This window comes from Falco peregrinus, chromosome 5 (genome assembly GCF_023634155.1).
Source record: "Falco peregrinus isolate bFalPer1 chromosome 5, bFalPer1.pri, whole genome shotgun sequence".
Lineage (NCBI taxonomy): Eukaryota > Metazoa > Chordata > Aves > Falconiformes > Falconidae > Falco > Falco peregrinus.
The window spans coordinates 58,951,683-58,966,072 of record NC_073725.1 but is presented as its reverse complement, the minus strand read 5'-3'; the positions used below and the strand labels follow the sequence as shown (position 1 = coordinate 58,966,072).

General features: G+C 47.8%; 1 protein-coding gene across 1 annotated transcript; it reads right to left on the bottom strand.

Annotated features, from left to right (window-relative positions):
- Nucleotides 1–194: 194 nt before the first annotated feature.
- Nucleotides 195–11,874, bottom strand: XIRP1 (xin actin binding repeat containing 1). Its single transcript, XM_027791776.2, has 3 exons — nucleotides 11,714–11,874; nucleotides 10,335–10,388; nucleotides 195–8,677 (listed from the first exon to the last, which is right to left on the bottom strand). Exon 3 carries the CDS (start codon nucleotides 8,675–8,677, stop codon nucleotides 983–985), a length of 7,695 nt encoding a protein of 2,564 aa, XP_027647577.2. The 5' UTR covers nucleotides 10,335–10,388; nucleotides 11,714–11,874; the 3' UTR covers nucleotides 195–982.
- Between the last annotated feature and the right edge of the window lie 2,516 nt (nucleotides 11,875–14,390).

Here is a 14,390-nt window from a genome sequence, read left to right as displayed (position 1 = left end):
AGAGGTAATATTTACCTTCAGAATGCAGCAATAGAAGTTAAAAAAAAAAAAGAAAACCCCACAAAATATCTAAAATCTTGAGTTGAGAATGTACAAAACAAAGTCATAATAAAAAGAAAATTGCTTTACAAAGTCTCAAAATGAATTTTAACAGTAAACATGTATGAAAGCATGGAAAATCTAAAATAAGGGTTTTGTATATATTGAATAATAAATTACAATTCTAAAAATAAAGGAAGGAAAGCAGTAACTATTCTGACTCAAGTAGAGAATCTTTCATAACAACTTTCTTTGGGGGAACAGCACTGATGATAGCTGTAGGTCTTGGCTTGACAGTTTCCAGTAGCATTGAGTACATCCCAGGAACTGAAAAACAAACTGATAAATACCTCCCCCAACCCCAATAGTGACAACAATTTGATTTTCTTTTCTCCTATTCTTTTCTTAATGGCTAAGAGAAAACCTACCCAACCCACCCATCAATATGAACGTAAGTATATATGTGTGTTTAGGATGCCCTTCTTAGAAAAAGAAGATGGCATAAAGGTGTGTGTTTGCCGATGCCCAGGTCGTTTGGTTCTTATTTATCCTACTCATCCTTTCTTCTGCATTATTTCAGAGAAGCCCAATAAAACACCACCCATCCCCCCTCCCACCCCAACACTCCAGGGGGAAGAAACTACCCTAAGGTGCCCATGGATGGATTTTTTCCCTTGTGCTTCTAACAGTGTCAGGGCTCTGGGTTGTGGTGTAGCACCAAGTCTGTTGGGTTGGCCAGGTGAGGGTTGTTCTCCTCCAGTGTCAAGGCAGACTGCGTTTGTCCTGTCTGTATGCAAACTCCAAGATGACGACCCTGAGAAGTCCTTAGGGTGCAGATGAATCCCTGTGTGTAATGTGGATAAACCAGGAGATTTTTTTTTTTTTTTTTATTGTGGACTTTCTTTTTTGTCTTAGACACTTCTCTCTTGCTTTCCAGAATCTCCTATTTCTTTGGCTTGGAGTTGCCAAAGGTGACAAAGACAACTCCTGGCTCCTGAAAACTGCCGTTGGTGTGGAAGTCTTCACTTGGGCTCTTCAGGTACCTCCGAAACACGGGTGAGGCTGATACCTCATATTGGGGATGAGAGACCACATCGCACGTGGAAGATGTTTGTGTCTCAGACTGCTTGGTGACTGTGGTGGATGAAGTGATGATTTTGTTTCCAAACTGGTCCATTTCCTCATACTGCTCCATAACAGTCCGAGTGGCTCCATAGAGCTTGGAGCCATCGGGCCCTGTCTGAAGCTCCAAGATGCTTTTCTGCCTCCGCGGATTTTGCGGGCTGGGGACGTTCAGGGAGCAGTAATCTGAAAATCCTCCTTTCATCCCACAGTGGCAGCTGCCTTTGGAGGTGTCTGGAGGGCACCTCTCTTTCTCACTGATGGAATGGTTGGTGTTGCCAAGGGTGTGCTGTTTCACTGAGCTCAGCCCAGCTTTTGTTTGGACAGGCTCTGGTGACTTCTCAAAGGGGGTCATGTCATGCCCAGTAGACCCTGCTGATGGATGGTTGAAGGAGCTAAAGCTGCCCTGAGCAAAAGCATCTCTCTTTCCTGGAGTGTCAAGACAGTCTGGTGAAGGGATGTCCCAGGGGGAATGTGCTGTCCTGGGTGATTCTGTTGGTTTCCTGGCAGCAGACTCGATGGAGATGTAGGAAGGTGAGGAGGGAGAGCTGACGCGAGACTGAACGAGGTGGGGGACCTCTAGCTCTGCCTTGGTTACCTCAGTCTTTTCTGCCACCTTTGCACCTTCCACAGATGCTGCTTCCCCTGTTTCCAATGTCATTCCCTCCTGCTTGGCTTTGCTTGAGACAATGCTGATTTTACGGATATTGCTGCTGCTCACAGAGCTTTGGGTACTCCCCAGAGACTCCTTGAACAACCCTGAGAGCCCAGCGATGTCTGACTCGGACTTGAGACTAGAGACAGAATAAAGAGCTTTCTTGATGGCCTCCTCGATGTCCAGGAGCCGGGCAAGTGTCTGCTCCTTCAGGTGGATAATCTCAGCACTGGCCCGTTCCAGGTCCCCGAACACCAGCTCCACCGAGGGGACACTGTCAGCATCTTCCTTTGCCAGTGTCTCAGCCCTGTTCTGTTGCTTGGCCTGGTGGGCCTTCTGATGAACGACCCAGTCAGGGACCTTCTCAAAGAAGCTCTTCAGAGCTTTTACGTCCACTTTGCTTGTCTCCTCCTCAAACTCCCTCACCCGAGTCAGGATCTCTTGCAGCTCCTTCTGTCTCCTGATGTTCTCAAAGATCTCCATAGCCTCCTTGACATTGCCTTTCATGATCTCCTCTTTGTGTACTGACAGCCTCTTCCGACGCTCATCTTCTGTTTCTCTCTTGGTTTTTTCCCTCATAACAACACCTGGCTTCTCCTGGGCAGGTGTCTCTGCCTCCCCATCAGGACATTTCAGTTGCCCACTATTCTCCTGCTGTTGCTGCTCAAAGGAGTTCATCGACTGCTGATGGCAAGACATTGATTGACACATTTGCCTCCTTTCATTTACCTGCTGCAGGACTCTTTGACTATCCCATGATTCATAAGAATTAGACACACTTTCCCTTTCCGCCTTGGATGGGGCATGCTGTGCAATGTCACCTTCTCTCTTTGGATGAGTGGTGTGACCCACAAGGGAGGTGCTTGGCTGAGTCTGTCCTGGCACATTGAGTGTCTGTGCTCTACCAGGACAGGTTGGATGTGATACTGAAGAGCACCCATTCTTGTCTTGGCACAGATCTGTATGCCTCTGAACTACTTCACCTGGGCATCTCCTTGGAGCTGCTGCTTTCCCACTCATCATTCCCTGCTTGACTTCGAAACTAACCACTCCATTTGTCATTGGTTTTGAAGTCTTAGCACTGTCTGATTCCACTTTTCCTTGTCCTCCTTTGCTGGCCTTGTACCTTTCCTCTGCAATTTGAAGAGGGGTTTTGGCAATGTTTTTTGGCATCTTGGTCTCAGGGCTCACACCCTGGGCGGTGACAGGCGTGTTCACAGGTGTCTCCAAAGTGCAGCATTTTGCCTGAACCTCCCCAAGGCCTGATTGTTCACGAACTTCCATACAGCTTAATTCCAGCTCTGTGGGAGGAGGCTTTGGCTTGCTGATATCCCTCAGGCCTGCAGGTTTCGGAGGCAGGGGTGGAGGGATGGGTTTGGCTGGTCTGGTTGTGCTGTTATTTGCAGAGGCAGAATGTGCCTCATGTAAGAGGTGCTCAGGTTTGGGAGGGGGAATAGGTTTTTTCCTGGGTGGGGCAGTAATTTCTGGTTTTGGAGGAGTCCTGGGCTTCTCTGCAGGACTCTGATCACTGGGTTTGCAGGACAAAGAAGGAGGGGAAAGAAGAGGGGTCTGGAATGGTGCAGAACATCCTGGGGCTTCATCTTTGCTGGTTGGTAGTGGAAGGGCACCTTCTTTGGTTGCTTTGGTTGAGGGCGGGCAATGCTCTGCTTTCATCACAGCAACTGAGGGAGGAGGAGGAAAGTCATTATCAGCCTGCGACCCTGAAGCCACTACAGCAGTCTGGTTACTAACGACTTGAGTCTCATTTTTCTTTTTACACACAGAATAGGACTGCCCTGCATTTCTGTATATCATAGCGGCTTTAAAATCCCCTCTGGAGACATTAACGTTAGACTTTTCCAGTGACTGAAGTGTGGCTTTTAAATTACCTCGGACAACATCCTCCTTTTCTACCAGGCGCTGTTCTGTGGCGGCACTTTGCAGTGCTCTGATAGCTGTCTGTACATCCCCTCTGATAATAACATCTCTTTCTTCTTGCACTGATTGCTCTTTGTAATCAGACTCAACAAAAGGGTTTATATAGGTTTTCACAGGTGTGGCAGTATAAAGGCCATCCTTAATGCTAACATCTCTACTAGGCACAACTTGGCTTTCCTGGCTCAATAGTTGTCCTCCCTGTACTTCCTCTGAAGCACTGACCTTTTTGTGTGATGCTATGCTCTTCTGAGACACGCTCGTGTGGGTCTTGGATGCCTCCTGGACTCTAGTGGTGGTGGTCCTGACGGCAGTGCTGCTGCTCTCCTGCGTGGTGGATGCTGAGTCTTGCTGCCGTACAGTTGACTGAAGGGTCACTGTCCCCTGCGTGCTGGCTGCCTGCTGCCTATAGGCCGTGTAGACCTCCTCTCTGTTCTTCTGTAGCTTGCTCTGGACATGGTGTTGAATGTTTTTTGCTTCTGCTGTTGCTAGCCTGAGGCTTTGCATTGCAGCCTGAAGATCACTCCCAAGGGCCTTTTCTTCTGGCTGCATCTGGCTGGCTTCCCCAGTCATCATGTTCTGCTGTTTCCCAGACACTTCTCCCCTCTGAGCTGTCACTTGGGTTGGAAATTTGCCTTGCATCGTAGCTTTGGGTTCCTTCAAACCGTCAGTGGTAGCTGCTTCTTTCTCTGCCTTCTTGCTGACATCTGCAACCCTCTGGATTGACTTGGTAGTCACTTTAAGCCCCCCCGACAGAATTTCTTCCTTTCCCTTCACTGTGGGCAGGGGCTTCCCAAGACACTGCACAGTGGTTCCTGTCACACCCGCTGCAGGCACAGCCTCTCTCTCTAACACACCCTCTTTGCCCATGCTTTCATATGTGAACACCTTTTCTGCTCCCTCCACAGCCCCCGGCTCACCCTCTGCAACTGCTTTCTCTATTTGTTCTTTGTTTGGTAAGATATGTATCTTAGCCCCCTGCACAACCCGTGGGGCACTCTCATCTGCCCCCTGCTCTGCTTGGGAAGAGATGAGGGATTGTATCTCCGATTCCTGCTGGAGATTCTTCAGATAGTCTAGATCTCCCTTCTCAATGCAGCTCGCAAAAAGCTGGACATTCCCCTTCTCATTGTCCTCACGCTTAACGGTCGCTGCTGCTTTCTGCTCCTGAGAAGAAGCCAACAGGTTCCCTATCGTTGACTTCACATCCCCCTTGACTACTTTCTGCTGGACAGAATGGAACAGGAGGGAGTAGAGAGTCATCTTCACTGATCCCGACTTTGTCTCTTGTAAGACCATCCCCTTTTTGATGGAAGCGTCTTGACTGAGGAGACTTTGTAAAGCCTTAGTTACATCACCGCTTAAGTCCTCTTTGCCTTTAACAGCTTCGCTCTGGTCCAGTAGCTGCAATGGGCTTACTTTGATCTTGCCCTCTCTGTCCTCCTCCACCAGCACACTCTGTGCTTCCACATTGGTTCTGTGCAGGAGCTGCAGCATGATCCTTTGCAGATGGCCTCCCACAATCTCCTCTTTCAGGACCTCTGGAGCCCCTGGGCTGCTGAGCTGGTACTTCACCATCTTCACACTCTCCATATCATTGGTTTCGATGAGGATTCCATCATGCTGAATAGCCTGGCAAGCACAGAGTGTCTCTAAAGTCTCCTTCATGGTCCTTTCTTTCAGTTCTGTTTCTATACCACCTTCAGAAGCACTAAATTTATCCAAGGGTGTGCTCTCAAAGAGCCATGTTGTACTTTTCACATCTGCACGAGGGATGGCTTCTTGGGCCCCAGTACTGGCCATCACTTCTCGGTCCTTAAGGGTGTCCATCGGCTGGGTTTCAAACAACCAGGTGCAGCGTTTTACGTCCCCTTTCTGGCTGTCCTCTCTCTGCACTGTACTGATAGGTGGGCCTCTCTCCGCATCCCCGTAGAGGGAGTCCACAGGCTGGTTTTCAAAAAGCCAAGTGGATGTCCTCACATCACCCCGCTGAACATCACTGACACTGACCATCCTCACGTACTTCTTCTGGCCCACTTGCTGGGACTCAAAGAGCTGCTTGTTGGACTGAACATCTCCCTTCTGCACATCATCTACTGTTCTGGGTACAGACATCTTTCCCCCTGAGAAGGAGTCAAGAGGCTCTGTCTCAAACCTCCACCTGGCAGCCTGGACATCTCCTTCCTTGATGTCCTCTTGGGTGACAGCCCTAATCACAAACACCTCTTCTTCCTTTTTGATCTGATCCAGGGGCTTGGTTTCAAACAACCACCGGGCGCCTTTCACATCACCTTTCATGATTTCTTCTTTCTGCACTGAGGTGACCTCATGGTATCCCCCCTCTTTGTCCTGGATAGCATATAAGGGTTGGCTTTCAAAGAGCATTGTGCAGGACTTGACATTGGCTTTGCTCATGGTGTCTTTCTGGATCTTCTGGAGCTCTGTCTCATCCACTTTGTCATGGATTTGGTCAAGGGAATAGGTCTCAAATACAAACCTTTTGCCTCCAACATCTCCCCTCTTGACATCCTTCTCTGGAGGGATTTCCTGGATGCCCTCAGAGCTGTCCTTCAAGGAGTCCATAGGGTAATTCTCAAAGAGCCAAGTGAACTTGTGCACGGATCCAGCTTCAATTGTCCCATCATCCTTCTGGGATGTTGGTTTGGTGGCTGTATCCAAGGGCTTCGCTTCAAAGAACTCCTTCACTCTGGACACTTCCCCAGACTGTATCTCCACACGACTGGAGTACCGTATGGTTTTTTTTCGGTCGGCTTCACCGACAACACCACTGCCCAGGGGTTCAGTCTCAAAGAGGTGCCGGACAGTTTTGACATCAACTCCCTGTAATTCCTCCTGACTGTATGCCTTACTGACTTGTAAATACTGCTCCTCCTGGCCTTTCAGGGAGTCCAGAGGCTGAGTCTCAAACATCCATGTGTATGACTTCACATCAGCTTGGGGCACACTGCCATCCTCCTCCTGCTTCTTTTCAGCCTTCTCATACAGGGTGTGCATGGGCTGGGTCTCAAAAAGCCACCTGCAGGTCTTCACATCCCCCCGCTGGGAGATCTCCCGCTTCACCGAGGGATGCTCCTCACCTTGCATGGCTTGGTGATGAATGACGTCCATGGGCTGAGTTTCAAAGAGCCACTTGGCTGTTCTGACGTCACCAGCCACCACCTCTTGTTTTGTGATCCCCCGTATTATATCCACTTTCTTGGTGCTTTCATCAAACTGGTCCAGGGGCCTTGTTTCAAACATCCATTTGTAGTTCTTGACATCACCACTCATGATTTGCTCTCTGCTCACAGAGGTGACTTCGTGGAAGTTGCCAAAGCTATCCTTGATGGCATACAGAGGTGTTGTCTCAAACAGGATTTGGTTGGCTTTGACGTTGCCAGCTGGAATCCTTTCCTCTTCTTTGGTGACGGGCTCAGTGTCAGCCTGTTTAATGCTGTCTAAGGGGAGAGTCTCAAACAGGGTCTTGAAAGACTTCACATCCCCTTTCACTACCTCTTCCATGCTGGTGGCTGGCATTTCTTCCTCAAATGCCTTGGAGATGCTGCCAAGGGGACAGGTCTCAAAGACATGTTTTCTTTGCTTCACATCTCCTTTTTCCTCTGCTGAAAGCTCTACTTTCTTTAAACGTCCCACCTCAAAATTGTCTTTCAGGGTCTCCATGGGCTGGGTTTCGAATAGCCAGAGTGTAGATTTCACATCACCGCCAATGACTTGTTCTTTGGCTACAACGCTTTCTGAAGCTTCTCCTTTCAGAGAATCAAGAGTCTGGGTCTCAAAGAGCATTCGCTGCTTACTGACATCTGCCCCTGTGACAAAATCCGTTGAAGCCTTGAAATCCTGTTCTTCCACGGTGATTTCTCTGATGGCATCTAGGGGCTGAGTTTCAAATATCCACCTTGCTCCACTGACATCTGGCCTTCCAATCTCTTCCAATGAGATCCCACGGATTATTTGCACTTTGGAAGTGTCCTTGTTGATGGTATCCAGGGGCTGAGTCTCAAACAGCCAGCGAGCCGTTCTGACTGCATTGCTTTGAATTTCTTCTCGGCAGACAGACTTGATTTCATGGATGTTCCCAGTTTTGTCTCTGATAGCACAGAGGGGCTCTGTTTGGAAGAGCCTGACAGTCTTCTTAACATCGCCTTTTAACTCCTGGATTTCTGACTTGAGTTGTAGGATGCTCTTCTCCTCCACTGAGCAGCAGCGTCCTATAGCATCCAAGGACTGTGCTTCAAAGAGCTGTCTGGCCCCTTTCACATCACCTCCCTGGACAGGCTCCTTGAGAACCGCCTCCTGCACTTCGGTTTCATCCAAATACAGTTTGTTTAATGAGTCTAGTGGTTGGGTTTCAAACAGCCACCGGGCAGTATGCACGTCTCCTCTGGCAAGGTCTGTATCTGGTACCTTGGTTGATGTTGACAGGCTGTCCCCATTGACTGACTGGTTTTCAAACCTCAAGGAAGTACTTTTCACGTCCCCACCGGGAATGATCTCTTCTTCTGTCAGCTTCTTTGTGGCTTGATGGTCCCCAATGGTGTCAAGTGCCCAGTTCTCAAAAATCCAGCGCATGGACTGAACCTCTCCTGGAAGAACTTTGTCCAGGTTCACAGATGCCTGTGCACTGGGATCTTCAGTATTAAGCATTTCTGCCAGGTCCTCAGTCACAGCTTCTTCCAAATTCTTCCTGAGCTCAGGATGCATGTGTCTGTAGAGCCTCTTTAGCTCATTCACTTGACGCTGCTGGTAGAACTTGGAGAAGGCTTGCTTTGGAGGAGGCACAGGGAGTGCATTGAGATCCTGGCTCCCTTGAGGGGTTACCTGGACTGAGCCAAGGGCAGGAGGGGGAGGTAAGTCATCTTCCATTGTCTTGATGGCAACTTTGGATGATTTCTGTGCTTCTGACATCTTTAGGGAAACAGTTTTAAATGTCAGCATCATCTCTTACTCCCCAACCCCACGGCCGTTAATTGTGAAAACGGCAAAGGAAAAAGCCAGCCAACAAGGGAAATCCATGCACTTACTAAGCTCTGTACCTCTGGTTCAGTAGCACACAGCACTCCAAAGCATCACACCACGGCACACGCTCCAGGCTTGGTGTTAGCTCTGGTTCCACAGCAATGCACTCTAAAGCAAGGTCCCTAATCCAGGCACGTACGGTGGTTAGTCTACAGTCCCCAGGACTCAGGCCAGCTACGGTGTGACAGAGATGCCCAGTGTGGACTGTGTCAGTGAGAGTGACCGCAAGAATAACGTGAAGGCGGCTGGTTTAGGGTAGCACACTAAAGGTTAATTTCTCCCTCCTGCTCCCAAGTGTCCAGGGCAGTGTGAGGACCTGCAGAGAGTCTGGGAACATAGGAGATGGGTGTAGGAGAAAGCCAGGGAGCTATCTGTGAAGAGGTCTTAAGAAGAAAACAGAGAGAGGGAACCAAAGTGTCAAAGTGAGCTGATGAGGACAGCCTATTTTTGGGTAGTGAGCTAGCACGATGGGCTTTGGGTAGCATCATGGGCTGCCCACAATGCAGAAGTGAGGGCATGGGGAAGGATGTTTGGATTTGTTGGATGTTTGAAGGATTAATGATGCCTTCTGTTGGACTCTCAAGTGTACCCTACACCATCATTTGCATAAGAACAGGTGCACAGTGATACAATCAGAGACTTAAATAAAGCTCTTTGGACTTGCAGACTTGTGCAGACCTGAGGCTAACTAAGGTTTACAAACTGCTGGAATTAGCAGGCCAAATTCAGTGCTCTGTTAGGAGGAAAAAGCACAGCTGGGGAACCAGAGGTTGGGGTGACACGCATAGCTGGGGGGCCAGCAAAAGTTAGACCTGGTTAGACTGAGTCAGCCTGAGCTCTGCTCCAATTCACAGCAGTGTTGGTACCAAAAAAACCAGAGGGTGCAGGTGGGATGGGGTGGGCTGTGGTTGTTTCCCCTACCTTTGAGCCTCGCTTTATGCCCTTTTTTCTCCTTAGCTTGGGAAGCCTGGTCACCGAACTGAATACCTGCAACCTGCACCAGCCTGGCATTTATCCAAAGGGAAAGTAGCTGAGACCTGTAACCGTTATCTATGAGAGACTGTAATCCTGGTGGCTTTCCTTTCGGTAAACAGATCTGCTGACCCTTGGCATGCCTGTGGAGTTACGTCTGTAGAGTTATGCTGGGAATATTATTAGTTGTTGCTCAAAGCAATGGTGCGCGGTGTTATTTCACTCTGTTACACGCAGATTGTTCCAGCTAAAAATAAGTATTGAGCATTAGTAAAAAAAAAAAAACAACAAACAACCCACCCCAGAATACCAAAATCAGCATATTTTGCAGCAAGTGTAAAATGCAAATCTTTGGCATGAGCCAACATACTTCGAATGCACTTTTTAAAATAAGGGGTGTTTTTTTGGGGATCTGTGAAGAACTTCTGAACGTGGGGAAGGGCAACCGAGCAGCTGATAGCTATATTCAGTCTGAAAGCACTGCTCGCTGCCTTCTGTGGGTATTTAAATCACACTCCACTACAGTCCACAAATATTTGGTTAGATAACAGTGCTTATCTTTAACGTTTCCTACCTTGCTTTTTTTCTGTCGGTGGGGAAAGTGAATGGAGTTGTCCTTCACAGTACTCTGCAAAAGACACAAGGAAAACTGACATCAAACTGTATAGAAAGACATGTTATCTTTGTGTGTATGTGTGTATATATATATATATATATGAATCAGCCACAGAGGCCTGAAAACCATTACAGGTGAGATTTTTCTTTTTTTTTTTTTTTTTTTTTTTTGTTCATCCACAGCTCTGTACAGCCGGGAAAAACAATCTTATTCCAGGTCAGGAAACTTTGTTTCCAAAAGTATCAGTCAACAAACAAAATGCCAGACACTTTTGTTTAGGGCTGGGGGGGCGAGCGGGGTGGGGAACGGAACAGAACAAGCATTGATTTCTCCAAAGTGAGATTTTGAGATTTGCCTATGTTTTTGCCTATTATGCCTGATTTTTGTTTATACTTCAATATTTTAAAAAGAAAACTGTTCTACATTTGTAATTGCATTAAAGACTCTGTAATTCATTGTTTTGAAATTACTTTTTTTTTTTTTTTTTAATTGGGCTTCTCTCCAATTGTAATTTTCCAGTGACAGTCTCCACTCATTTAGTTTCAACTCTGACTGCTTTAGCCTGGACTCCTCCAGTACAGAGCTCTGATGCACACCCAGGAGGCTGCATCCTCTGGACAGGGACCCTGCAAAAGGTTGAGAGTGGGAGGGGGCATGAAATGTCCAGATGTGAAATGACATCCCATGGTACTCCTGGATCACCAGTGAAGCTGGGAAAATGGGAAAAACAAAGCTCAGTGCCTCATAATCATAACCCGAATTATCCTATGACCCCGTGATCAGCCTGGAGTGGGAGATCAGATCCCTTGATCCCAAACCAAGGGCCATAAGCAGAGGAACACAGGGAGGCTGCACTGTAAAGTTATGCCCGAGTGTGACACCTATGGACATACATACGTGTGTGGGAATGGGTATTGCATGGAGATGTTTGTGGTGCTGTGCGCTGAATATTTCCTCCATGGATATGAGTGTGCAAATATATGTGTGCAAATAAAGTAGAAATCTTATGTATGAATAAACTCTATTGGCTAGTGGATGTAGATGTGTGTGTGTTTGTCATGTGTGTGTATGTGTGAATGTAGCGTGTATATATATGGGTGTGTATGTATACACAGCTTATACATCATAATACCTATCAGCACCCCTGATAACATTTATACAATACTTGCCAATGACAAAAGAAAGCTGGTCAGTTTTGGAAAACCAAACGCTGTGTTTCTCCAGATTTACGAACCAGCCGTGTTTTCTCTCACCCTCTCAACCACTTGCTGGGCCGGGACATTGTTGGGATGCCGCTGGTGATTTGTGAGGGGGAGGACGGGGTGCGCAGTGCTTACCGGCTGTGTGGGGCTGCTGGCGTGAGCAGCAGCAGCAGCTGTCTGGGAGAGATAGAGAGCCGACAGCTCCTTCACGGAGGGTGCAGCAGACCTCCCTCGTCCTTGGTGAAGTATGTGGCTGGTGTTGTCCGATATGTCTAAAAATGACCGTGTCCTCTCATCTGAAACAGGGACAGATGTGTGCAGTGAGCTACGTGCCAGACATGCGAGGGCACAGCCAGCCTGGAGCGTGAACATCGCTTACCGAGGGCTCTGCCAGCCGCCTCCGCCACCTGCACACTGATCCCCATGGCTGCCACTGCCCTGGACCCCCAAAATTTAACACTGTGCCCTTTTGGTTCAGGGAGAAAAGATGGACATTTCCACCTCTTTCAAGACTGAAATGGACGTTAAGCCTGGATAAGAGTGACACATCAGGCAGTGACCTGATGCCATCATTCTGCTGATGGGGCACAGAGCCTGCGCCCATTCCTGCATCCCTGTGCAAGGCCATCACCAAATGTGAGTCAGTCACAGGATGTGAAGGACACTATGCATGTTCAACTTGAACCAATTCCTCCTTTTTTTTTTTTTTTGCTCTGCAGCCCGCACTGCTCTTTTATCAGCACATAAATGCATTTACTTACCTCTCTCCTGGGAATCTGTTTCAGGAAACAGAGGTGAAGAGGCTACAAGACCTGCCCAGGGATGTAGCAGTGAGTCTTTGGCAGAGCCAGGGGGCTGAGCCCTGCTCTTAGTTTAAAGATCTGATACTCTGAGCTGCACGAGCTCCCATGGGGTGCCCACTGGTGCCCAGCATGCCATTGCTGAGATATTCAAGATTTTCCTACCTTTGTTCAGATGCCTCCCATGGAGGTGACTGCAGCTGAGGATGCCCTTATCGGGTTCATTAGGAAATGGCTACTCTGGGAGGAGGTGATCTATTAGCCAGACCTCCTGAGGGGTACATGGAGGAGCAGCTGGGTCGTTGGAGTGGTCATGCACTTTCAGATGATGCTCAAGCCATACTTCCTCTTTCCCCCCTGCTGTACTGCATCCCCCTTGGTCCTCATCCCCCTAAATAGTGGGGGTTTCCCCTCCCTCTGAGGATGAAAGCTATGTCCACCCCCAGAGAAAGGCTGGTGTTGAAAAGAAAGTAGCAACTTCAAGTTCTAGCTCAGAAATTTCTTTTTGCGTTACTCTGCTAGGTGTGAGCAGAATGGCCATCTCCACCTCCCATTAGAGACATATATAGAGCTTTACACCTATATGACGCATCTTAGTCCTCCAGGTTAGTCAGGGCTGTAATTTCTCTGTTACTGCTGTAAAAACACGAGAAAGTTCTCCTTTTATTTGCAAAATTGCACTGCTGCATTTGGATTTAGTGAGGTATTTGCAATGCTTTCTGTTTGAACAATGGGCTCTCTCTCCACAAATCCAGCTATTGCACAGCCAGGAAAGGGCTGATGTACTTTTTAATATGTGCACGTTAGAAGCACTGCAGCAATTCTAGTGTTCTTTGCCTTCAAATCTCAGTCCCCAAATCACGAGATTTTGTAAATAACAAACTTAATGATTCTTTTTCTTTGTTTTCTGCTTTTTGAGTTCAGATTCTCAAGTTTTTCTCTAAAATACTGAAGGAGATCTATTCTGTTTTTATTTTAAAGTGACAACAACTAATATTATATACTAACAGGATTCCAGGATCTGGTGCTTCAAATTAAATGCCAGTTCCTACAGGAACAAATGTGCACCAAAAAGCCATGAAGATAAGAGAAGAGGGACCCCAGTAAGCTTCTCAGACACTGGTCAGCATGCTGCTGGAAGGCGCCAAAACCCAAGGTTCCTTTCGTCCTTGGTTCCAGCTGCTTCTGCAGATACACAGGCATTTTGATGCAGCACAGAGGCTGGGCACATGAAGAAGCAGTGGGATGCAATACAGATTTAGCTGCCCAGTTCTGCCAGAGGTCACTGGGACACCAGGGGAGGAAACAGAAGAAGGTATTTCCTTAATGCTTTTTTTGCTATGTCACCATGTAAATATGGGACCTCTCTCCCTGATTTCTGCTGTCCACAGCTTAAACACTGAGTCAAAAGGAACAGCGGAGACAGTGGCACTGCTGGGGCAGATTTGGTGCAGCTTAAGACAGGCTTGCGAGGTTGCAGCCACCCTCTCATGGCATCAGTTTTTCTCTGCTGTGGTCAAGAGGCCCCAGACTTTGACCAGATCCCTGGCTTTTTGAGATGAACAGCACCCTGGAAATGGGAAGGAGAGGGTCAAGGCACCAGAGACACAGCTTTTACAGGAGCTGGTGCCAATATCTGCTAAGACAAGCCCCTCTATCTGCTGCAATGGGCTTCTCCCTTCATTTGGATGCTCAAGGCATGTGGCTGAAGGAGTCTACTCTGTAAAAACTGAAAATGAAGCAATTGTCAGTGAAAGTACCTTGGATTTCATGGTCTTTCCTTATTATGACCGTACCCTGTAAGAAGAGCATTGAAGCATGTGCTGAATTAGCTGCAGAAAGCTTTGAAGAGGGCTTTGAAAAATCTTGCCTGGGAATCTCTTTCTTTTCTCCGGCATTGCTGAATTACCTACTGGAAAGGCATAAGGGGTCCAATCAGTCTGGAAAACAGAAGCTTTCTTCCTTGCAAGGTAATGAGGTTTGGCTAAGACTCCCAGTAAGAGCAATGGGGA